At 37.7% G+C, this 25672-nt stretch overlaps 1 protein-coding gene across 1 annotated transcript in view; it reads left to right on the forward strand.

Annotated features, from left to right (window-relative positions):
• The first annotated feature begins 3542 nt into the window (after positions 1-3542).
• The window catches only part of ubr2 (ubiquitin protein ligase E3 component n-recognin 2), a 98451-nt gene continuing 76321 nt past the window's right edge, over positions 3543-25672 (forward strand). Inside the window, exons 1-3 of the mRNA XM_061965750.1 lie at positions 3543-3648; positions 12655-12938; positions 20975-21053. Of these exons, the coding sequence (XP_061821734.1) occupies positions 3562-3648; positions 12655-12938; positions 20975-21053 (450 nt within the window). The 5' untranslated portion in view covers positions 3543-3561. The remainder of the gene's footprint in view (positions 3649-12654; positions 12939-20974; positions 21054-25672) is intronic.

The raw sequence follows: 25672 nt of genomic DNA on the forward strand, positions 1-25672 counted from the left end.
AGGTTGATTTGCAACACTAAATTGGCCCTAGTGTGTGAATGTGAGTGCGAATGTTGTCTGTCTATCTGTGTTGGCCCTGTGATGAGGGGCGACTTGTCCAGGGTGTACCCCGCCTTCCACCCGATTGCAGCTGAGATAGGCTCCAGCCCCCCCCCCCCCCCCCCCCCCCCGCCACCCCAAAAGCGTCAAGCGCTAGAAAATGGATGGATGGAGTATACAGACAAACAAAAATTTGTAATATAATAGAACACTTTTATTTTATATTTCACATAACAAAAATGAAAATCGTCAAAACAGAAACGAAAAAATAAATACCCAAAATAGTATACAGATAAACAAAATATTTGAATATAATAGAACGCTTTTATTTTCATCAAACATGAGAGCATGACGAAATTACAGGATATTATTATTATTATTATTATTATTATTATTCCCATCCATCCATCCATTTTCTACCGCTTTTCCCTTTCGGGGTGGCGGGTGGTGCTGGACCCTATCTATCTCAGCTGCATTCGGGCAGAAGGCGGGGTACACACTGGACACGTCGCCAACTCATCACAGGGCCAACACAGACAGACAGACAACATTCACACCAATTTTAGTGATGCCAATCAACCGTATTATTATTATTATTATCATTATATTATATAACATATCAGGTGAAGTGAAAAGGGGGGCACGATAGAAAATAACTGCCACAAAGAGTCAGAGAACGCTGCAAAATGTATATTCGGCAAATTTCATATTAACAAATTTATCTGGATATTGAAAATCTCACTAAAGATGATAATGATAAGCCGATATCCGATATTCCGATATTGTCCAACTCTTTAATTACCGATACCGATATCAACCGATACCGATATATACAGTCGTGGAATTAACACATTATTATGCCTAATTTGGACAACCAGGTATGGTGAAGAGAAGGTCCTTTAAAAAAAAAATTAAAAAAAAAAAGATAAATTAATTAAAAACATTTTCTTGAATAAAAAACAAAGTAAAACAATATAAAAACATTTACATAGAAACTAATAATTAATGAAAATGAGGAAAATTAACTGTTAAAGGTTAGTACTATTAGTGGATCAGCAGCACGCACAATCATGTGTGCTTACGGACTGTATCCCTTGCAGTCTGTATTGATGTATATTGATATATAATGTAGGAACCAGAATATTAATAACAGAAAGAAACAACCCTTTTGTGTGAATGAGTGTGAGTGAGTGTAAATGGGGGAGGGAGTTTGTTTGGGTTGGTGCACTAATTGTAAGTGTATCTTGTGTTTTTTATGTTGATTTAATAAAAAAAATAAAAATAAAAAAACACGATACCGATAATAAAAAAACGATACCGATAATTTCTGATATTACATTTTAAAGCATTTATCGGCCGATAATATCGGCAGGCTGACATTATCGGACATCTCTAATAAATACACATTAAAATTTAGGATAGTTAAAAAAAACAAATAGGTGATGTATGACATTTTCTTTTATTCTGTCAATCCATTAGTTTTATTTTCGTATTATTTGTTATATTTCTCATATAACATATTTATTTTTTTTTTTTTTGGGGGGGGGGGGGATCTTAATGTGTAATGTTTTGAATTACATTGCTACTATGTATTTTTTCTTTTAAACCTTTATTTATAAATTTCAACATTTACAAACAGTTGAAAATAATAATCAAAGTAGGTACAAAAACAGTACAAAACAGTACAAAAACAGTAAAAAAAAAACAGCGCCAGGGGGTTGTAAATTCAAAGTAACTAAAATAGAATGCAAAATATATATATATATAATAAACAAAGTGCAAAGCCATAGGCTAACATTGCTACTAAAAATCCATTAAAACAACTTCAGTACGTATAGACCAGAGGTTCTTAACCTGGTTTCGATCGAACCCTAGGGGTTCGGTGAGTCGGCCTCAGGGGTTCGGCGGAGGTCAAAACACCCGACTCATCGTGTAAATACAAACTTCTCCCTATCGGCGTATTACGGATACGGCAACATTAGACTGATTTGCAGGTGTGTAATTTGGTGTGAGTTTATGCACTGTGTTGGTTTTGTTGTTTGAACAAGGTGATGTTCATGCACGGTTCATTTTGTGCACCAGTAAAAAAAACATGGTAACACTTTAGTATGGGGAACATATTCACCATTAATTAGTTGCTTATTAACATGCAAATTAGTAACATATTGGCTCTTAACTAATCATTATTAAGTACTAATTAATCATTAATTAGTACTTAATAATGATTAGTTAAGAGCCAATATGTTACTAATTTGCATGTTAATCCTATTAACATGCAAATTAGTAACATATTGGCTCTTAACTAATCATTATTAAGTACTAATTAATCATTAATTAGTACTTAATAATGATTAGTTAAGAGCCAATATGTTACTAATTTGCATGTTAATAGGGTTCGGGTATTAGTAAGGCCATGCCGAACAATGCATTAATTATTAATGCCTTATTCGGCATGGCCTTACAAATACCTGAACCCTCTAACCCTGGCCCTAACCCTCTAACCCAGGGGTCGGCAACCCGCGGCTCTAGAGCCGCATGCGGCTCTTTAGCACCGCCCTAGTGGCTCTCTGGAGCTTTTTCAAAAATGTATGAAAAATGGAAAAAGATGAGGGGAAAAAAAATCTATTTTTTGTTTTAATATGGTTTCTGTAGGAGGACAAACATGACACAAACCTCCCTAATTGTTACAAAGCCCACTGTTTATATCAAACATGCTTCACTGATTCGAGTATTTGGCGAGCGCCGTTTTGTCCTACTAATTTTGGCGGTCCTTGAACTCACCGTAGTTTGTTTACATGTATAACTTTCTCCGACTTTCTAGGACGTGTTTTATGCCACTTCTTTTTCTGTCTCATTTTGTCCACCAAACTTTTAAGGTTGTGCATGAAAGGTGAGTTTTGTTATTGTTATTGACTTGTTGGAGTGCTGATCAGACATATTTGGTCACTGCATGACTGCAAGCTAATCGATGCTAACATGCTATTTAGGCTAGCTATATGTACATATTGCATCATTATGCCTCGTTTGTAGCTATATTTGAGCTCATTTAGTTTCCTTTAAGTCCTCTTAATTCAATGTATATCTCATGACACACTATCTGTATGTCATATGGCTTTTAATTTTTTGCGGCTCCAGAAAAATGTGTTTTTGTATTTTCGGTCCAATATGGCTCTCTCAACATTTTGGGTTGCCGACCCCTGCACTAACCCTAACCAAATAATACATTTATAATAATAAATTAAGTCTTTGTTACTTAGAATATGTTCCCAATACTAAAGTGTTACCAAAAACATGTAACTTTGTCTTGAATTTGAAAAAAATAAAAACATTTTATTTTTCACTAAAGAAGGGTTCGGTGAAAGCGCATATGAAACTGGTGGGGTTCGGTACCTCCAACAAGGTTAAGAACCACTGGTTTAGACGTTATGGCTCCGCCCAATTCAAGTCGAGGCCCCGCCCCTCGCGAGGGATGACTTCCGATTCCGGGTTCTTTCTGTGAGCTCGTATACTGAGGCAGTAAAGATGGCTGAAGCAGAGCCTGACAGAAGGGACCCACCGTTCGACTTTTGTTCGGAATTCTTACAGTTCTCCGCCAAGGACACCGCGTCGGTAAGCGTCCTTACACACTGTCAGCCCCCGTGACTGTCACCATGTCTGCCAATGTGTCAGCCTGAGCATTTTAACCTGCTAAACATGGATTAAGCTGCCTGCCGCTGGGCTACTTGAAGCTAATGCTAACACTAGCTACGCTTCCTGTATGTTTATATAATACACCATCTGGCTGTCAGAAACAGCTATAAACATGTCAGCCTGAATGTGTAACTTATACACTAACTGTCGATTAACCGCACAAGTTTATACAGTTTAAAACTTGCAAATAATGTTTATTTGCAAACACCATAACTGGTTGTTTACCACTTTCAGTGCACTATAATTTACTATTTTCCCCACATAAACATGTTGCTTTATGCCGGTATTACCATATTTATATTCACCTTTCTTAGGTTGTAACTTTACAACTGTCATAATACACGTTGAAATATACCAAAATTATTTGACTTTTGCCGACATTTTTGAAGAATTTCTTATCATTCACAACCCTTATGTAAGACAAAAAACACATGATTTTTTTCACATTCTAAATCGTAAATAAACCTTAGTAAAAGTCAGCTAAAAATTGGGTCAATAGGGGTTGGATTGAGTGCTCTAAAAAACGTTTCCATATGAGTTGGGAAATTGTGGGGCATCCTAAATTTCAATTCAAAAAATGGTGCTAAGAAAGATTACCGGTACCTCAATACTTCTCAGACGGAAATGCAAAAAATTGCACTATGTTCAAAGTAATTCAAAGCTTAAGTAACTACTTTGTACAAACCCCGTTTCCATATGAGTTGGGAAATTGTGTTAGATGTAAATATAAACGGAATACAATGATTTGCAAATCATTTTCAACCCGTATTCAGTTGAATATGCTACAAAGACAACATATTTGATGTTCAAACTGATAAACTTTTTTTTGTTGTTGCAAATAATCCTTAACTTTAGAATTGGATGCCAGCAACACGTGACAAAGTGTCAGCGGCGATGACCAAGAAGAACGCGGAGTTGGAATATAATTACAACATTTTATGTACATATTTATATACAGATTTGAACAATTAGTGATTCACTGAAATATATTTATTAATTGTGGTTCTTACAAAAAATATATCTTATAAAATATAAAAGCTAAAATGTCTCTTAAAGCTCTGCCCCTTTAATTAGTGAATACTAAATAATTTAACTTTAGCCTACTACTATAACCATATTATTTACCCGCAACATGAAGTGAAACAGAGGCAGAGGTGTCCTGCCACAGTCAGTCAACCTCCTCCTCCTCCTCCTCCTGCTGCTGCTGAACAGGTCGCACCTGTGGTCCGGACTGTAGGCCTACCTCCTCTCCAAGTCGAGCCCTTTTCGGCCGTTGAAAATATTTTTCTATACTCATCTGTGTGAAGGAGTGAACATCCAACATTAGAATTTATTACTAACGAGCAGAACCACTCTATGTACAGTGCCGTCTAACCTTAAGCGGCAGCAGCTCAACACATGCAGGGTTCAACGTTAAGGTTTTTTTCTACTTGCCTGACTTCTCAAATCTACGGTACTTGCCCCAATATTTTTACTTGTCCTGCCTAGGTTTTTTTCTGGCTGTGTAGTGCTCATGGCTTATATCTTACTAAAATCCTCCCCGTTGACTATTTACAACACTACACAGTATTTATTATTATTATTATCTATAATTACATTTAAATGGCATTGCATACATGTAAAATTAAATGCTATTTCACATTATTTGACCAGTAGCAGTTACACCCATCTGAACAGGTCAGCCACCTGTTTAAAGCCCGATCACAGTTGAAATCTTGAAATGAAGGGTCTTTAATGGCCAAAACATTAACCTGGACAACATTTTAACAGCTGGTTGGCTCAGATTTTATTATTTTCATTGCATTCACATGCTGCAGTGGACAGTGGACAATTTAGCTTCAGTCCACGTGTGTTTATTGACAACAGGGTTATAACCTGGACACGTTAGCTCGTCGGTATGAAAACACGAGTCAAACAGCGGCGGTGTTAATGAAGCAGCGTCAGGCTCCTCACCGTCAGTGAAACGCTCGGTGAAATCGCGGATTAACGTTAAATATATGACGAGCCGCGAGCGATGCAGCTATAACCTATCTACCTATAACACCTGTAAAAATGAAGCAATGCTACCACGCTAGCAAGCGTTAGCTAGCCGGCTATGAGCCACCAAGCTGCTAACTATCGCCAAAAGGCACCATTTAAGTTTGTTTCCCCATGGCATCCTGGATCAAGGCTTTCAGCAGTTTTTGGACGTTTGAGGTAGAAACGTAGGAAGCGCCATCATTATGAAAAGTAGCCGGCGAGTATTTTGAGCCCGTCCGTCCGTCCGTCCCTCTTCTTCTTCTTCTTCTGGCCCACCAGGTGAATTAAGTGCTATTGGCGGAGTTACAATGCATAGTAGGCTACCGCCACCTACTGCACCGGAGGTGTAACTACAAGCAACATTCACAGACAGTCCCATTGCTTTTATGAGCGGTCCAGCGAGTCAAAAGCCGAAAAATCCATTTGTGGCGGACGTAATTCTTTCGTGGCGGGCCGCCACAAATAAATGAATGTGTGGGAAACACTGTTATGGTAAGAGTCATTCAAATAACTATAACATATAGAACATGCTATACGTTTACCAAACAATCTGTCACTCCTATTCGCTAAATCTTATACGTCTAGTCTCTTACGTGAATGAGCTAAATATTATTATTTGATATTTCACGGTAATGTGTTAATAATTTCACACGTAAGTCGCGCCTGAGTATAAATCGCACCCCCAGCCAAACTATGAAAAAAAACTGCGACTTATAGTCCGAAAATACGGTACTTTGGGAAAAATTATAATCCAGAAATGTAAATGTTTTAATCTGAATATAAGGAGAATGAGCAATAAGTTTTAGAAACTGTGTGCTAAACAGATGCAGCTTTACACAAGCATTATGCAGCAGTATTTCAATGTGCTAAAAATAAGATATACGAATTACGAACAAAATGAAACAATCACTTACTGTACAATGTCTGCTCTGACTGGGATGCTGGTTAATGGGATGTTCATGTATTCATAAATATAAACATGTTGCTTTATGCCTGTATGACCATATTTATATTCTTCTTTCTTACACAAGTTTATTAAGTTGTAACTTCACAACTGTCATAATACATGTTGAAATATACCAAAATTATTTGACTTTTGCCGACATTTTTGAACAATTTCTTATCATCCACAACTCTTATGCAAGACAAAAACACATGTTTTTTTTCACATTCTAAATCGCAAATAAACCTTAGCAAAAGTCAGCTAAAAATGTAGTCAATGCGGGTTAGATTGAGCGCTCTAAAAAGCATCCAAATAACTCCATCAATGTTTTATATACATTCTGTAAGTATATATGTAATGTAGTAATAGGCACATTCATAGTAACATCACTTACTGTACAATGTCTATTCTCGCTGGGATGCTGATTGATGGGATGTTCATGTATTCATAAACATAAACATGTTGCTTTCTGCTTGTATTACCATATTTATATTCACCTTTCTTACACGAGTTTATTAGGTTGTAACTTCACAACGGGGAAACAACTACAAATGTGCGCTTCATTCACTAACCGTGTTACAAAAAAGATCAATTAAAATAATACATAGCTGGATATAGAGAACATACGAACCCTTTATTTATTGAATCACAATTATTGAAATTCAACGATTTGGTGCATTTGCAAACAGCTAAAATTATGTGTAAAGCAAACTATAACCTGCTACCCAAGAATGTACAACAATTATTCTCAAAGAGGAGAAATATAACCTTAGAGGAAAATCTAATTTAACACTTAAAACCTTAGGAAAGGAAATGGGATAAAACTGCTATGGTATGAAAAGGGTTAGGATTAAATAAGCTCTGCTTCTTCCTACTCCATTTCGGACATGATGTAATGAAACAACTGGAAATGTGTGGTGCATTACATTGTATCGTATGCGTGTTCCAAATAAACTGAAACTGAACTGAAAAAAATAAAATAAAAATTTAAGTGCATTAAGTTCACCGAGTTATCACAATTTTTGCATTTCCCTTCAACAACAACAAACATACTACTTACAGCATACTTTGTGAGACACTTTATGAACCAGAAACTTACATTTTTTAGCCTGAATATAAGGAGAATGAGCAACAAGTTTTAGAAGCTCCGTGCTAAACAGATGCAGCTTTACACAAGCATTATGCAGCAGTATTTCAATGTGCTAAATAAGATATACTAATTACGAACAAAATAAAACAATCACTTACTGTACAATGTCTGCTCTCACTGGGATGCTGATAGATGGGATGTTCATGTATTCAAGTTTAGAAGAAGAATTAATCATAATCCTTACATAGGATTAAAAAAAAAAGGTTGCCACAACCAAGCGTCTTTTCTGTCTTTCTTGCCATCTCCGTGTCTAAGTTAGATGTCAAAGTTGGCTTATGGCCACATCCTTCTAGTGTGAGAGGCAAGATTTAAAAAAATTGATTACAAATGTTCAATATGTCAATATAGCAGTATAACCTAGTTCACTCTCTGTAATCACGCCGCAACTAAAAATAGTTTGTCTGTGTTAGTGCTTATAATAACAATATCGCTAATTCTTACCATATTTTACAGACTGTTAAGCGCATCGGTATTTAAGCCACACCTACTAAATTTTTGAAAAAAAATGTTTTTCCACATATTAGCCTCACCGTACCGTAAGCTGCAGATATATACCTTGTGAAATTAGTTATTTACACAGAAAGGTTTTTATAAATGTTTATGTACATACCTTAATTGTTTCCTAATGGTTTATGTAACACGGCAGTAAAACGGATGATCATACAAAACAGAAGTCCTCGTCATAGACTCACTAGTTGTGGAAGTTAGGATAGGATAGACTTTTATTTACTCCTTAATGGCAGAATTACGTTGTTGCAGTGCAGAGTTTTACATACAGTAACAGAAGTAAAATGTACTGGAAAAACAACATTTTCATAAATACTTCATATTGTGCACCAATATGTACAGACAAATAAAAGATGAAATAAAACAAAAAACACTAACATCCGTGATGCACACCACCAGAAAAGATCACAGTAATCATATAAACTTCTACAGAGTCTGTATATCTCTAATGCTAAATCCTGGACATATCCATGTGTATATTGCAGGTATGTGAAATTTCAACGAAAACCCGGAAATTTGCAATTTAAACTTTAATTTTCACGTCGAAATATTACTTCCGTGTTTTTTAATGAAATAACAATAAAAACGCAATTGAATCAAAATTTGTAAAACTCTCTCCTCAGCCGCAGGTACTCACTAAGTTGCAATAAATAAATAAATAAAATAAATAGATAAAAAATATTTAAGCTCATGGTTGAGAGTACCGAAAAAAGCTAGCTAGTTAGCTAACCACCTAGTTATCTTACTTGTTGTCGCCTCCGAACGCTCTCAGAGCCACAACGTTGGCATACTTGGTCAACAGCCATACAGGTCACACTGCGGGTGGCCGTATAAACAACTTTAACACTGTTACAAATATGCGCCACACTGTGAACCCACACCAAACAAGAATGACAAACACATTTCGGGAGAACATCCGCACCGTAACGCAACATAAACACGACAGAACAAATACCCAGAATCCCTTGCAGCACTAACTCTTCCGGGACGCTACAATATACAACCCCCGCTACCCCCTACCCCCCGCACCCCCTCCCACCTCAACCCCGCCAACCTCAACCTCCTCATGCTCTCTCAGGGAGAGCATGTCCCAAATTCCAAGCTGCTGTTTTGAGGCATGTTAAGAAAAATGATGCACTTTGTGACTTCAATAATAAATATGGCAGTGCCATGTTGGCATTTTTTTCCATAACTTGAGTTGATTTATTTTGGAAAACCTTGTTACATTGTTTAATGCATCCAGCGGGGCATCACAACAAAATTAGGCATAATAATGTGTTAATTCCACGACTGTATATATCGGTATCGGTTGATATCGGAATCGGTAATTAAGAGTTGGACAATATCAGAATATCGGATGTCGGCAAAAAAGCCATTATCGGACATCTCTAATAATCATGTTAATAAATGATCTACAAAAAAAAAGAAAAAATCTGTGGTACATTACATGGGACATGTAAGTGTCCAAAAGACAGGCAAAAGAGGTTAATACATCGAAAGGTACAGTGAAGTGTAGAAATGCAGTCAATTGCGGGAAATGTAGTTTTAATTTTCCAAAATTGCTTTATTTTGAGGTTTGCGTATCAGCACTTTGTGCTGATGGAAATGTTCCTCTTTTTCTCAAAGGGTGCTCACATCCCTTATATTGACAGTAAAATGATTTTCTTTTTTATATCATGTTAATACTTTCACTGTTGCTGCTTTGAACAATTGAAGCTCAAGCCGGCTGCAGTAAAGTAAGCCACGCTACTAGCAACATTGCAACGTAATAACGCATTATTTTACTAACTTGTCCATTGCCGAACACTGTAGGCACTGATCCAATTAAAAGTCGTTTTTAGGAAAATCATTCTTTATTTTGCCGCAGGACGGTGACGCTATTGTCTTACATTGGTAGGCTAAGCTAGCGACACAACAAATAGAGATACCATTGCCAACGTATCATTCACACATTTCTAACCTGCTGTTGTTACTTACCGTTTCATTGTCTCCTCCATTGTCATAAATAACAGGCACCGAGCCCGCATTTAAAATAGTTTTTTGGAAAATAAATTTTTGTGAAAGTTTGTGGTTGAAGCAGGACTCTACTTTTCACACATTCAAAGCGACTTCTACACAGATGAAGGCACATTGCCACGAATCATAAAAGTTCAAAGTGAGGCACTTTTTACTTCAGATGAGTTAGTGTCGTGATTTCCGTTGGTTAAAGCAAACAGCGTATTTTCCTTCGTTGGGTTTCATCGTTGACATGTTGTGACACAGCCGGTTTTACATACATTTAAATTGGCTGACTCACAGAAGGATGTCTGAGTAAATGTCTACTATATATAGATAATCCGCTATTGTCACACACTTGAACTAAATTACAAACAGACTATTTGGAGGAAGTAGGAAGGAAGGGAAGATTGTTTTATAAATATCTCTGAAATGCCTCCATGATTTGATTTCAAATTTTCGGGACATATGCAGATACCAAATACTCTTCTGCAGGTATCGTAAGGTAAAAAAAAAGTTGATTTTGCATAATAGGGCCCCTTTAATAATACTAATACAGACTAGGGCTGCAACAACTAATCGATTAAAATCGATTATAAAAATAGTTGGTGATTAATTTAGTCATCGATTTGTTGGATCTATGCTATGCGCATGAGCAGAGGCAATATTTTTTAAATTAAAATGTATTATTTTTAATTTTTTTTAATAAACCTTTATTTATAAACTGCAACATGTACAAACAGCTGCGAAACAATAATCAAAATAAGTAGGGTGCCAGTATGCTGTTTAAAAAAAAAAAAAAAAAATACTGGAAAGGATAGAAATGTAGTTTGTCTCTTTTATCCGATTATTAATCGAGTAATCGAAGTAATAATTGACAGATTAATCGATTATCAAATTAATCGTTAGTTGCAGCCCTAATACAGACACTTGCTTGATTACATTACGATAGCACATACAGATATGAATAAAAACACTCCTACAGACATCACACATGTGACCGTTTAGTAAGAACAATATAAACTGTTTTAGTTATATTGTAAAACTTACAAACGTTGCTTGGTGTTATGAATGAATAATTCATACGAGTAGAAAGATTGAAAGCTCAAAAAAGAAGGGCACTGCAGCACCTGGTGTTAGCGAACTTGTCCAAAAGATGGCAGCATAGCACAAATAATAACACACCTGTTCAGTGTCTTTGCTTGTTTTTTTTAAACTACCGGTACCGTATTTTTTGACTATAAGTCGCAGTTTTTTTCATAATTTGGCCGGGCTCCAGTGCGACTTATATATATTTTTTTCCTTTTTTATTATGCATTTTTGGCAGGTGCGACTTATACTCCGGTGCGACTTATACTCCGAAAAATACGTTATTTGCATTGATGACGACAGCGGGGGGAAAAAAATCAAAAATTAACCGCACCGTTTTATAAGCCACAGGGGTCAAGGCGTAGGAAAAAGTAGCGGCTTTTAGGAATTTACGGTAGTTCATATTCAGGTCACAAGATGTAAATTGTTGGCGGTTTTTGGATGATAATTTAGAGGGCTTTATGGGCGAAATAAAGTACTCCCATTATCTGCATTGTTAGCCACTTTGTACTTACCACATATGACTTACACTGCATAAAAAAGAAAAACAAATGTGTTCTTGTCTTACATATGGATTGTGAATGATAGGCAGTTCCCCTTTAATAATGTGTACATAGAGGGTTTAAGATTTATTCATTCATATTTCATCCTTATAAATTTGTGAATAATTCACTGAAGTAATGATTATCCTGTATTTGTCAAGCAAAATGTATTTACATAGCCCTTAATCACAAGTGTCTCAAAAGGCTTCTCAAAGTCACGACGACATCCCCTGCTCTCAACCCACATCCGGGCAAGGAAAAACCCAAAAGACCCCAGCTGGGGAAAAAGAAGGAACTCAGATCTCGGGTGAAACACGATTTAAAACCACTGCTTTAGAGGGAAGAACAACATTATTTCCTTCAGTGTTTGTGTTGGAGTCTCAACGGATGACACAAACAAAGACTGACAGAGCTGATTAGACTGCGCTCTGCTCGCTCAATCTGCTGTTGGATTACAAATACTGTACCTGCCGTCCAGCACAGTACTTTGTTGCATTCTTTACCAATACAGTTGAAACCGAAGCACATTTTCCGATAAGAAAAAATGTAAATCCAATTAATGAATGAAACACTTGTGAATGTATCAATCAATGTCTCCTGTGTAGTCCTAAAAATGTTGTTGCTCTGTTTTTACTACACATCATTGGAAAGCCTTTTCATCTTGTCCTTCTTGGTTTCAGCGGTGGTTGGCAGCGGCAAATCTTCAGGTGGAACTCTACGCTCACCTGGCAGAGTATGTACCCAAAATCCTCTGTTTGGGGCCCAGCGGCTGCAGCAGCAGGGAGGAGCAGCGAGAGGAGCAAAGGGAAGAGTTGGCCTGTCAGCTGCTCCTTCTCGCTCCCTTGGAGTGGCTGCTGCTGGGTGAGGATCCAGCTACAGGCCTCGCTCAGCTGCAGGAGAACAACCAGCCGTCACCACTCTGCGGTCACGTGTTCAAGGTGGGAGAGCCCACCTACTCCTGCAGGTAACGGACGCATCTACCTACCATGAGTTAAACCTTTTACACCAAGAAGGACCAGGCCCCCAAAAATGCCGATGTGCAAAGTTTAGACTGAAGTTTTACTTTTTATTTCTGTTGCACTGCATTTTTTGCATTTAACTCAACACTTAAACTCAACCCATCCACATAACTGCTTTGTGGTGGATTACGATGACATTTAGGGGTGTCCTAATTAGGGATGTCCCGATCCGATATTTGGATCGGATCGGCCGCCAATATTTGCCAAAAAATGCGTATCGGCAAGGCATGGGAAAATGCCGATCCAGATCCAGTTTTAAAAAAAACTCCGGTCCGTGTTTTCCAACGTACCTATCTAAATAATACATTCCACTTTTCTGCTGCTCCCTTATTTCCGTTCCGCATTTTCCAGCACACCTTCAACACATCCACAGGTCTGTGGATTCTCACGCAGTTGCTTTTAGCTGCTGGCATTACACGACAGGCTCTTCTCACTCTTTCCTGTGTCTTCCTCTCACAGACAGCAAGCGCACCTTCTTACACACGTCACATACTGTCACGTCATACGTCACATACTGTCACGTCATACGTCACATACGTTTACGCCCTCCCCGAGCAGAGAGGTAGCATGCTAACGTTAGCTGTGATGCTAGCGCAGCCGTGCTAGCAACGCTCCCTCTAAGGTGCGCGCTTGTGCAATTGCGCACGGCAAATCTATGCCACGCACAAAATCAAATAAAAAAAATAAGCGCATAACAATTTTCGACACACGGACACGACAGAGAAACGCTTATCTCCATTCGGTGCCACACGTCCACACCATCAAAATGCCGAGGCAAACATTTCCAGATCAACACCGTATGAAAAAATTAGTGATTTTTTTAGTCGTGATTTCCTTCTCTGCATGAATGTTTAAAAGTAGCATATATTAATGCAGTATGAAGAAGAATGTTTTAATGTAGACACATAGAATCATCATACTGCTGTGATTATTTGCATCAAGTGTTCATTCAAGGCTAAGGCAAAATATCCACATATATATGGTGTATCGTGACATGGACTAAACATATCCACATATATATGGTGTATCGTGACATGGCCTTAAAATATCGCAATTTTAAAAAAAGGCCATATCGCCCAGCCCTAGTTCAATGATGCCATTTCTGTTTGTCATGTATAATTTTGTCCATTTTGTGTTTATCCTTGAATAAACAGGTCAGTTTCTTGTTACCAACGATTGTGTATTATTCAAACTCACTTAATTCAGCTGGCTAGTTGTTATCAAGAGTACTAAAACCCTTTTCAACATGATTCTGACAACTAAGTAGGCTAAATAACTTTAAACTTCAATACATGCTCGGATAGGCCAGTATCGGTCAGTATCGGTATCGGTCAGTATCTGTATCGGATCGGAAGTGCAAAAACAATATCGGTATCGGATCGGAAGTGCAAAAACCTGGATCGGGACATCCCTAGTCCTAATACTGTACTGATATCAGCAAAAAACATGTATCGAATTAAATCTTTTGGCATCTAAAATTTCAGATACAAGTCTGCAGTCTTTACTAGTCAATTCATTCACTAAAGGCAAGCATGCTAGGCTATAGGCTACTAGGAGTTAACTAAAAGCTAAACACACAATAGCACATAAGCTAGACATACGTAATAAGTGTCCTTCATTGAACAATACCAAAGACTATAAAAATGGGACCCGTTACCTCCCTGCTTGGCACTCGGCATCAAGGGTTGGAATTGGGGGTTAAATCACCAAAATGATTCCCGAGCGCGGCCACCGCTGCTGCTCACTGCTCCCCTCACCTCCCAGGGGGTGGAACAAGGGGATGGGTCAAATGCAGAGGGTAATTTCACCACACTTAGTGTGTGTGACTATCAGTGGTACTTTAACTTAACTTAAATATTGCAGTCTAAAACAGCACATTAGTCTACATAAACAAGTATCAAATAATTATACCGTATTTCCTTGAATTGCCGCCGGGTATATAGTATGCGCATGCCTCGATTTACCGCCGGGTCAAACTCGTTTCGCAAAATAATTAGCGCATGCCTAGAATTACCGCCGGGTCAAACTCGTTTCGCAAAATAATTAGCATGTTACTAAAATTACCGCCGGGTCAAACTCGTTTCGCAAAATAATTAGCGTATGACTAGAATTACCGCCGGGTAAGTCACGTACCTACTACGTTTTATATAATTGCAATTCTTATTATTAATATTGTGTTAGTTTGTAATGGTGGAGAGCTGACTTTTGTTGTTGGAGTTGCGTCTTTCAAAGCGCATTATTTTGAAAAAATGTTTTATTAATATAGCTGCGTGTGTCAAATATGAGTCATTTTGATGCAGTTGTACGAGTAACATTTCAGAAACAAATCATGAGCTAAGAAAACCTGCTAACAGGCAGTAATAATGGTATTTTAATTGCCTTTTCAGACGCAAACAAAAAGAACTCCCGGGATGATTCATTGTGCTTTAAATTTCATTGCGGCATTAAGCGATGTCATGATGGTATCTTACATCACACTCAAATTTATAAGCGCATGCCTAAATTTACCGCATGCCTTTGGTAAGCGCCGGAGTGAGAAGAGGTTTTGAATTAATTAGCGCATGCCTAAATTTACCGCATGCCTTTGGTAAGCGCCGAAGTGAGAAGAGGTTTTCAATTAATTACCGCCCCGGCGCTAATTCAAGGAAATACGGTAGTTGCATATTACTTACACATACAAAGTCTCCAAGGCAGAAGCATTTTAGAAAGTATCCAGTAACAATCGTGTCTGCATCATTCAACTTACTGCGTCATGAGCTTAACTTTGTAAATTATTGTGGCCCTGGGTGTCGGCAAAACAACAATTACCATTCAACTTTAAAGTAAAGACAACATAAGTCCATTCCAGACAGTTAATGATAAATAGGTTAGTGTTTTTCATGCCCACCCTTGTTCTGTTTGACAAATTCCACTCGATCAAACATTTCTACACGATTCACAAGATTCAAACTTTTCCTAGGCTGCTGCAGTCGGTCACCTCGTTTCGCTTCTGTTGAGTCTTTGGCATGGGTTAAAACGACCACACTGCTATTAGTAAACAAAACAAAAAATAAATTATAAATTAAAATGATGTATCAAATAATGAATTAAAATGTGTGGTCAATACAATACACAGCATAGCATTCTTGACATGCCACAACCACAGTTGAAATGACATTGACGTGGCACAGTCTGGTAACAAAAGAAAAAAAAAAGCATGAATGGCAAAATAAAGAAAAGGGCATAATGTAATGAGAAAAAGCGATTTTGATCCGAATATTTATCAATCAATTAATCAAACTTCATGTGTAAAGCCCCTTACATCAGCTATAGCGGAACCTAAGTGCTGAACAACAAAGAAAGACAGAGAATAAAACAAGAGCACATAATAAATATAACAAAACAATAGAAACTTGTGTTGAAATTTATAAATAGTGTCATCATAATTTTAAGCAGGGGTTAATGTTTAGTCTTAAACAAATGTGAATTTGTGAGGGGCCGTAGTTCGGCTGGTAACATGTTACAAAGTCTGGGACCAGCTATGGAGAAAGACCGATCACTTCAATGTTTATATTTGGACCTAGGAACCTCTCGCTGCTGTTGGTTGGCAGACCGTAGAGCTCGACTGGAATGCATGTTTAAGAGCTCACTCAAATAAGATGGAGCAGTACTATGAACTGCCTTAAAAACAAACCGTGGTTTAAAATCAACTCTATAACGGACTGGAAGCAAGTGCAGAGAGCGCAGAACTGGGGTAATGTGGCTCTGTCGTCGAGCATCCCTAATCAGGACTAAGCTTCACTGATTTATGGATGTGATGTTAGCGCTACCATGGTCGTGATGTCATATATGGTTGTACAGTTTTTTAAATCCACCATTGTGTGACACTTTCTCACTCACAGGTATACACAAACTCAAATTTACATTTAAAAATAGTAGACATAAAAAAGCTTGGTATCGGTTGTGAGGAACAAGAAGTTAATGGTATCATTTGAAAAAAACATGTTGTGCATCCCTAATAAAAAAAAGATTGAATTCACACTGTCCAAACTCTTACTGTTCTACATACCTGCATTGTTTCATTTTTCTAAACAGAAACCTAAACAGAAATGTTTTACATTTTGATATAGTCAATTATATTGATTTATTGTTTTTTTTCCATTCAACAATTAGGTTTTTTGGCGAAGTAGTTCAGTGGTTTTCAGTACTTTGTGGCCTTACTGACTGTACCGAAAATGAATGTGAATGTGACTTTAATATTGACTTGCATATTAACAGTGATGATGCTATACCGTTACACTACTAGCTGTTATCTAGTCAACACGTTTGCTTCCACCAGTAATAGTTAGCTGTCGGCATGTAGCCTTCTCTTCCTTGAAATCCACACAGATAGATGACCAAAATGGCCCCCGAGCATCTTGAAAGAACACAGTGTTCGGCCAATAATAGAATGAGAGCTGTTTAGAGTTTCCCCCAGATTGCCAATATAGTTAAAGCGGTGGGGGCATAGTCAATATGACATTATTGTTTCATTTGCATAACCGGCAATGATGCTTATATTTAAAAAAAACAAAACAAAAAAAGGCAAAAACAAATCTGTGTTATTAGTATTAACATATATTTTTGTTATTTTGTTTTACTCTCTTTCAATTGTTGCAGCTCATTGTAAAATGTAACACGATGAACTTTATTCGGCCGTCTCTGAATTAGGGATGTCCCGATCCGATATTTGGATCGGATCGGCTGCCGATATTTGCCAAAAATTGCGTATCGACAAGGCATGGGAAAATGCCGATCCAGATCCTGTTTAAAAAAAAACCCCGGTCCGTGTTTTCCAACGCACCGATTTTAAATAATACATTCCACTTTTCTGCTGCTCCCTAATTTTCGTTCCGCATTTTCCAGCACACCTTCAACACATCCACAGGTCTGTGGATTCTCACGCAGTTGCTTTTAGCTGCTGGCATTACACGACAGGCTCTTCTCACTCTTTCCTGTGTCTCCCTCTCACAGACAGCAAGTGCACCTTCTTACACACGTCACATACTGTCACGACATACGTCACATACTGTCACGTCATACGTCACATACATACAGGTAAAAGCCAGTAAATTAGAATATTTTGAAAAACTTGATTTATTTCAGTAATTGCATTCAAAAGGTGTAACTTGTACATTATATTTATTCATTGCACACAGACTGATGCATTCAAATGTTTATTTCATTTAATTTTGATGATTTGAAGTGGCAACAAATGAAAATCCAAAATTCCGTGTGTCACAAAATTAGAATATTACTTAAGGCTAATACAAAAAAGGGATTTTTAGAAATGTTGGCCAACTGAAAAGTATGAAAATGAAAAATATGAGCATGTACAATACTCAATACTTGGTTGGAGCTCCTTTTGCCTCAATTACTGCGTTAATGCGGCGTGGCATGGAGTCGATGAGTTTCTGGCACTGCTCAGGTGTTATGAGAGCCCAGGTTGCTCTGATAGTGGCCTTCAACTCTTCTGCGTTTTTGGGTCTGGCATTCTGCATCTTCCTTTTCACAATACCCCACAGATTTTCTATGGGGCTAAGGTCAGGGGAGTTGGCGGGCCAATTTAGAACAGAAATACCATGGTCCGTAAACCAGGCACGGGTAGATTTTGCGCTGTGTGCAGGCGCCAAGTCCTGTTGGAACTTGAAATCTCCATCTCCATAGAGCAGGTCAGCAGCAGGAAGCATGAAGTGCTCTAAAACTTGCTGGTAGACGGCTGCGTTGACCCTGGATCTCAGGAAACAGAGTGCAATTGCGCACTGTTTAAGCGTCCTCTGCGCATAGCAAATCTATGCCACGCACAAAATCAAATAAAAAAATAAGCGCATAACAATTTTCGACACACGGACACGACAGAGAAAACAGTTTTCGTCATAATTGTTCAAATATTATGACGTCTGTCGAGACGCTTATCTCCATTCGGTGCCACACGCCCACACCATCAAAATGCTGAGGCAAAAATTTCCACATCAACACCGTATGAAAAAATTAGTGATTTTTTTAGTTGTGATTTCCTTCTCTGCATGAAAGTTTAAAAGTAGCATGTACTAATGCAGTATGAAGAAGAATGTTTTAATGTAGACATGCAAGCCTTGAAAGAAAATTTTGAAAATCAAGACTACATTTCCTGCAAATAATGTAAATAATTAAATGTGATTATCTTTTGTGATGACTGTATTATGATGATAGTATATATCTGATAGTATATATCTGTATCATGAATCAATTTAAGTGGACCCCGACTTAAACAAGTTGAAAAACTTATTCGGGTGTTACCATTTAGTGGTCAATTGTACGGAATATGTACTTCACTGTGCAACCTACTAATAAAAGTCTCAATCAATCAATCAAAACACATAGAATCATCATACTGCTGTGATTATATGCATCAAGTGTTCATTCAAGGCTAAGGCAAAATATCGAGATATATATTGTGTATCGCAATATGGCCTTAAAATATCGCAATATTAAAAAAAGGCCATATCGCCCAGCCCTAGTTTCAATGATGCCATTTTTTGTTTGTCATGTATAATTTTGTCTATTTTGTGTTTATCCTTGAATAAACAGGTCAGTTTCTTGTTACCAACCATTGTGTATTATTCAAACTCCCCTAATTCAGCTGGCTAGTTGTTATCAAGAGTACTAAAACCCTTTTCAACATGATTCTGACAACTAAGTAGGCTAAATAACTTTAAACTTTAATACATGCTCGGATAGGCCAGTATCGGTCAGTATCGGTATCGGTCAGTATCGGTATCGGATCGGAAATGCAAAAACAATATCGGTATCAGATCGGAAGTGCAAAAACCTGGATCGGGACATCCCTACTCTGAATGTTGGAATTTAGTTTGCCAAATATGTACCGGGTAAATGTCCTTGGAGTCACTGTAAAACACGGTAAAACTAAGTAAAAAAACAAAACAGCACCACATTTATATACACATGAAGTGCACATACATGTAGGAAATTCGAATCACGTTAAAGTAATTATACAGTTTGTATAGACTGAAAAAAAAGCAATACAATTGTACAGGATGAATGTTTGCTTTAATGCTGCTAGTTTAATGCTAAGTTACAATGGACCAGCTTATTGACAGGCTAACAAAAATTAGCAGAACAAACTTCTACTGTACATTCATCCATTTTCTATACCGCTTATCCTCATTAGGGTTGCGGGGGTAAGCTGAAGCCTATTTCAGCTGACCTTGGGCGAGAGGCGGGGAACACCCAAAACTGGTCACCAGCCAATTGCAGGGCACAACTAGACAAACAACCATTCGCTTTCACATTCTTACCTATGGACAACTTATAGTTCAATGAACCTAACATGCATATTTTTGGAATGTGGGAGGAATACCCGGAGAAAACCCACAGCATGCAAACTCCGCACAGAGATGTCCAAATGGAGATTTGAAGACGCACACGGCATAAAGTCGGACATGTCTGACAGTAAAGTCTAATTTAATGCCATGTGCGTCTTTCTAGGTTTGAATAAGAAATGCATTAATTACCATAACTTTAAATACATATATTTTTCCTCCTTACTTTTGCCGGGTGCCAACTCCGTTCCACCTAATTTTTAAGGCGTGGTGGCTTTTATTTTGCCGTGGCGGTGCGCCACGATCAATTACCTTGCTCAGTATACTGGGACTTTATACAGCAGTGTGTGGACGTAAACATTGTCACTGTAAAGCCTTTTTTTTCTCCATTGCCTTGGACTGAGGGGTGTTGAGTTAGAAGCCCCTTCTCTGAAATTTAAAACATCACAAATCAGCATCTAGGTGACTGAAACTTCAAAATGCACCCAGCAACTAAACAAATGTAATTAACTGTACCAATTCAGTGTTAAGGTTTACAGTCAGTGTACAAAAAGCTTGACAAGGGGCATTTAACATTTAACTAAATACTGGAGGGGGTTTCATTCATATATTTGACACTTTTTTTGTGTGTGTGTGTTTAGGGATTGTGCAGCCGACCCCACCTGTGTTTTGTGCATGCAATGTTTCTTGGGAAGTGTTCATAAAGATCATCGATACAGAGTGAGTATATACACTTACAAACACAGAAAAGAGAACATGTCCAGTTTGAATTGTGTCACAGAAAAGCTGCTTGGTGGATTTTGCAAATTGGATGGGCGTGTCAGCCTTAGCAGCTGCTTGATGTGACATGTGATACTGAGCATCATGCTGCTAACAGGCTGGCGTTCTCTATCGCACCTGCTGTTGTGATGTCACAGCCTGTAGGTGGGATGGGTATACGTTACTTTGTGATGTTGCACTGCCACCTTGAACTGCTCAGGTCGATAAATAGCCATGCTGTCTCTATTTTGTGCAAACCCCGCAGCCCCATGCCATTAAAAACTCTTGAGCTTGAACAAAACATGTATGTAAAAAAAGTTTCTAAAGTGGCTGTTTCGACATTATATGATTTCTGCAAATTACCCTCAGTTATAAAGTAAACCCTAAAGGGGAACTGCACTTTTTTTGGAATTTTGCCTACCGTTCACAATCATTATGAGAGACATGACCAATGGATGTTTTTTTTGTGTGTTTTTTTAAAATTCTAAATATTAAATAAATGCGATCAAAAGTTTGCTTACAATGGAACCTATGGGAGTCGCGCAATTCCGCCTGTAAAGCTCTTAAAAACATCTCAATTGAGGTTATACTGTATATACATGATGTAAGTATATATCTAATGTAGTAACGGGCACATCCATCCATCCATTTTCTACCGCTTATTCCCTTTTGGGGTCGCGGGGGGCGCTGGAGCCTATCTCAGCTACAATCGGGCGGAAGGCGGGGTACACCCTGGACAAGTCGCCACCTCATCGCAGGGCCAACACAGATAGACAGACAACATTCACACTCACATTCACACACTAGGGCCAATTTAGTGTTGCCAATCAACCTATCCCCAGGTGCATGTTTTTGGAATTTATAATATAAATATAAAAAAAGTTGGACATGCTTACATAAAATTTTTTTATATAATTTGATCATTTCAAGCATACGCGGCGCATTAGTTTCAAAATGCATAACGTTTGCTTTTTTCCCCCACCTCATCACTGATTATTACTAACTGCAGACTTTATGAGAACCAACAAACATAATAAAACATCACTTACTGTACAATGTCTGCTGTCATTAGGATGCTGACTGGTAGGATGTTTTTATATTCCCATTTGGGTGAAAAATGTCTCATAATCCTCACAAAGAAAAGGGGTTGGGGGCAGGGAGGACCAAGCGTCTTTTCGTGTCGTCATCGCCAGTTTCAGGTCCTAAATGGCTGTCAATGGCTTGTCGGAATACCTACTCAGACTTCTTCTGTCCAGGTGAGATGCATGTTTTATGATCTAGAATAAACTTCCAGGGAGCAAGGAAGCGAGGAAGCAGCAGACCACTCAATGATGTAAACATAGAGACACACGGTAGTGATCACGGCGCTACTACAAATAGTTTGTCTGCGTCAGCGCTTATAATACAATATCACTAATACTTGGTTAATATTCAAGTCATGAAATGTAAATGGAATATTGTTGGCGGTTTTTGAATGGTTATTTATTTAATTTTATGGGCGAAATAGAGGATTTCCCATTGGCTGCGCTGTAAGCAGACTTTTAATTACTTTTATTTACTGCAGTACAAAAAGGATTCATATGGGCCCGGGATGGATCTCATGTGAAAGGAATCATTTTGCAATCCAGTCTGCTGAAAATAACGGACAGAACCACTCTACTACACAGCAACTGACGCTGTGGTCAAAGTTGGAATTGCCACAAAGTACATTTTTAGATATTCAACACTCTACTGCCGTCTGGCAGCTTAAGTGGATAGTGCACCTGCCTAATTTGTCACGTTTCATGTGTCAGGTAAATTGTGACGAATGGGGCCATATAAATCTCCTTCTTACTGTACCCGGAGAAAACCCACTCAACATTCACACTCCACACATAGGTCCAAATGGAGGTTGAAAACACACCCAGCGCAAAGTTAGACGTTATTGTCGGTAGTAATATCAAAATAATTACGGTAGTTTACACTGGCTTGAAGAAGAAATGCATTAATTAACTTGAAATACCCTTCTCTTCAACTTATTCTCTTTACATTTGCCAGGTGTCAACTTCGTTTATTGGCGTGATCAGCTGTCGCGCTCCTCACAGGCGATGTTGATGCACGTTTTTTCTTCCAAAATAAAAGCATAGAGGAGCATTTTTATAATATGTGAGATGGTTTTCAAACTTACTATTGCTAATAGTACGTAAATAATAGACTATATACAGTGTACCCATTTGTACAATATTTTTAAATTTATTTCATTTATGTAAAAAAAAGACATATTTTGAAGGTGTGGCGGCATTTATCTTGCTGTGGTGGTGTGCCACGATCAATTACATGTAGAGGAAACACTAGACCTTGTGTTACCGATAGCTATGTTTACATGTGCACAATTTTTGTCCACTCCAATCTAAACCTTGGTTATTGGAATTCCAAAACCACTCGACACTATATACCGTATTTTTTGGACTATAAATCAGTTTTTTTCATAGTTTGGCCGGGGGTGCGACTTATACTCAGGAGCGACTTATGTGTGAAATGATTAACACATTACCGTAAAATATCAAATAATATTATTTAGCTCATTCACGTAAGAGACTAGACGTATAAGATTTCATGGGATTTAGCGATTAGGAGTGACAGATTGTTTGGTAAACCTATAGCATGTTCTATATGTTATAGTCATTTGAATGACTCTTACCATAATATGTTACGTTAACATACCAGGCACGTTCTCAGTTGGTTATTTATGCGTCATTTAACGTACACTTATTCAGCCTGATGTTCACTATTCTTTATTTATTTTAAATTGCCTTTCAAATGTCTATTCTTGGTGTTGGGTTTTATCAAATAAATTTCCCAAAAAAATGCGACTTATACTCCAGTGCGACTTATGTACCGGTATGTTTTTTTCCTTCTTTATTATGCATTTTCGTCCGGTGCGACTTATACTCCAGAGCGACTTATAGTCCAAAAAATACGGTACATGCAATATGTGTTTAATCAGAATAAACCATCTGGGCATGCGCAGAGTTGTGTGTTTTTTTTAATTTTTATAAAATAGTAGAACAAGAAACTCCTTCTGCCTATCTTGTAAACAATTGGCACTTTGCAATTTGTTAACTTGTTAAAAAAACAAACAAAAAAGGAACAACTTACTCTTCCATTTTTGAAAACATTCTTATTGCAGTGTTTTTTCACCCTGTTGGTAGTTAACTTGAGTTAAAAAAAACATTAAGAGGTCCTAGCTTAAAGGGGAAATTCACTCTTTTTTGGGGGAATTTTGCCTCTCGTTCACAATCCTCATGCAAGACAAGAACACTTAGGTTTTTCTTTTTTTAATGCATTCTAAATATTAAATCAATGGAGGCTATGGGAGTCGCACTATTCTGCCTATAAAAGCCCTTAAAAAACATAAACATTTAATTAAAGTTTTATATACAGTATATGATGTAAGTATATATGTAATGTAGTGACAGGCACATTAATATTTTATATTTACGTATTTTGATAATTTTTAGCATATGCAGCGCTTTAATTAAAAAAATGCATCACATTTTTTGCTTTTTCCCCAACTACATTACTCATTTCTTCTCACTGCAAACTTCATGAGAGCCAACAAACATACCACACATTCACTTACTGTGCAATGTCTGCTGTCATTTGGATGTCGATTGATAGAATCTTGTTATTATCCCGTTTTAGATAATATATAACTCTTAAACCTTGTGAAGAAAGGGCGTTGGGCCAAGCGTCTTTTTATGTCGTCCTCACCTTTTCCGGGTCAAAATTGGCTATCAAAGTGATTAACGTGGACCCCGACTTAAACAAGTTGAAAAACTTATTCGGGTGTTACCATTTAGTGGTCAATTGTACGGAATATGTACTGTACTGTGCAATCTACTAATAAAAGTTTCAAAACCATATTTGTCAGATTACATCCTCGTCCTTCTGCTATTCAAATGAGAGGAATGATTTATGATCTGCAATAAACTTTAATGAGCAGAGGAAGCAGCTTACCACTTGATGATCTAAACATAGGCACACACGCTTGTGATCACGGCGCCGCTATTAATAGGTTGTCTGCGTTAGTGCTTATAATAACAGTATCACTAATACTTGGTTAATATTCAAGTTACGAAATGTAAATGGAGTACCGGTATTGTTGGTGCTTTTTGGATGTTTTTTTATTGGATTTTATGGGCGAAATAAAGGACCTCCAATTGGCTGCGCTGTAAGCAGACTTTTATTTGTTTAATATTTAGAAAGCATTAAAAAATTAATTTGTTTTCATGTCTTTCATAACGATTGTGAACGATAAGCAAAATTCCAAAATAAGTGCGATTCTGCTATCTCTGAGTTGTAGTCCTCAAGTTTGTTTATACCAGGGATGTCAAATATGCGACCCGCGGGCCTGAACAAGTTCAATCCGGCCCGCGAGATGAGTTTGCTATGTGTAAAATTGAGCTGCATTTTTAAATTAATGAAACTGCTGTTCTAAAAGTGTCCATTGGATGTCACAATAGCAATTCTGTTAGGCAAGCAAATAGTTTATATTGGTGCGAGCAAGTATACCAAGCAAGAGGTACACGGTAAAGCGG

The sequence above is a fragment of the Nerophis lumbriciformis genome, linkage group LG07, assembly GCF_033978685.3.
Source record: "Nerophis lumbriciformis linkage group LG07, RoL_Nlum_v2.1, whole genome shotgun sequence".
Taxonomy (NCBI): Eukaryota; Metazoa; Chordata; class Actinopteri; order Syngnathiformes; family Syngnathidae; genus Nerophis; species Nerophis lumbriciformis.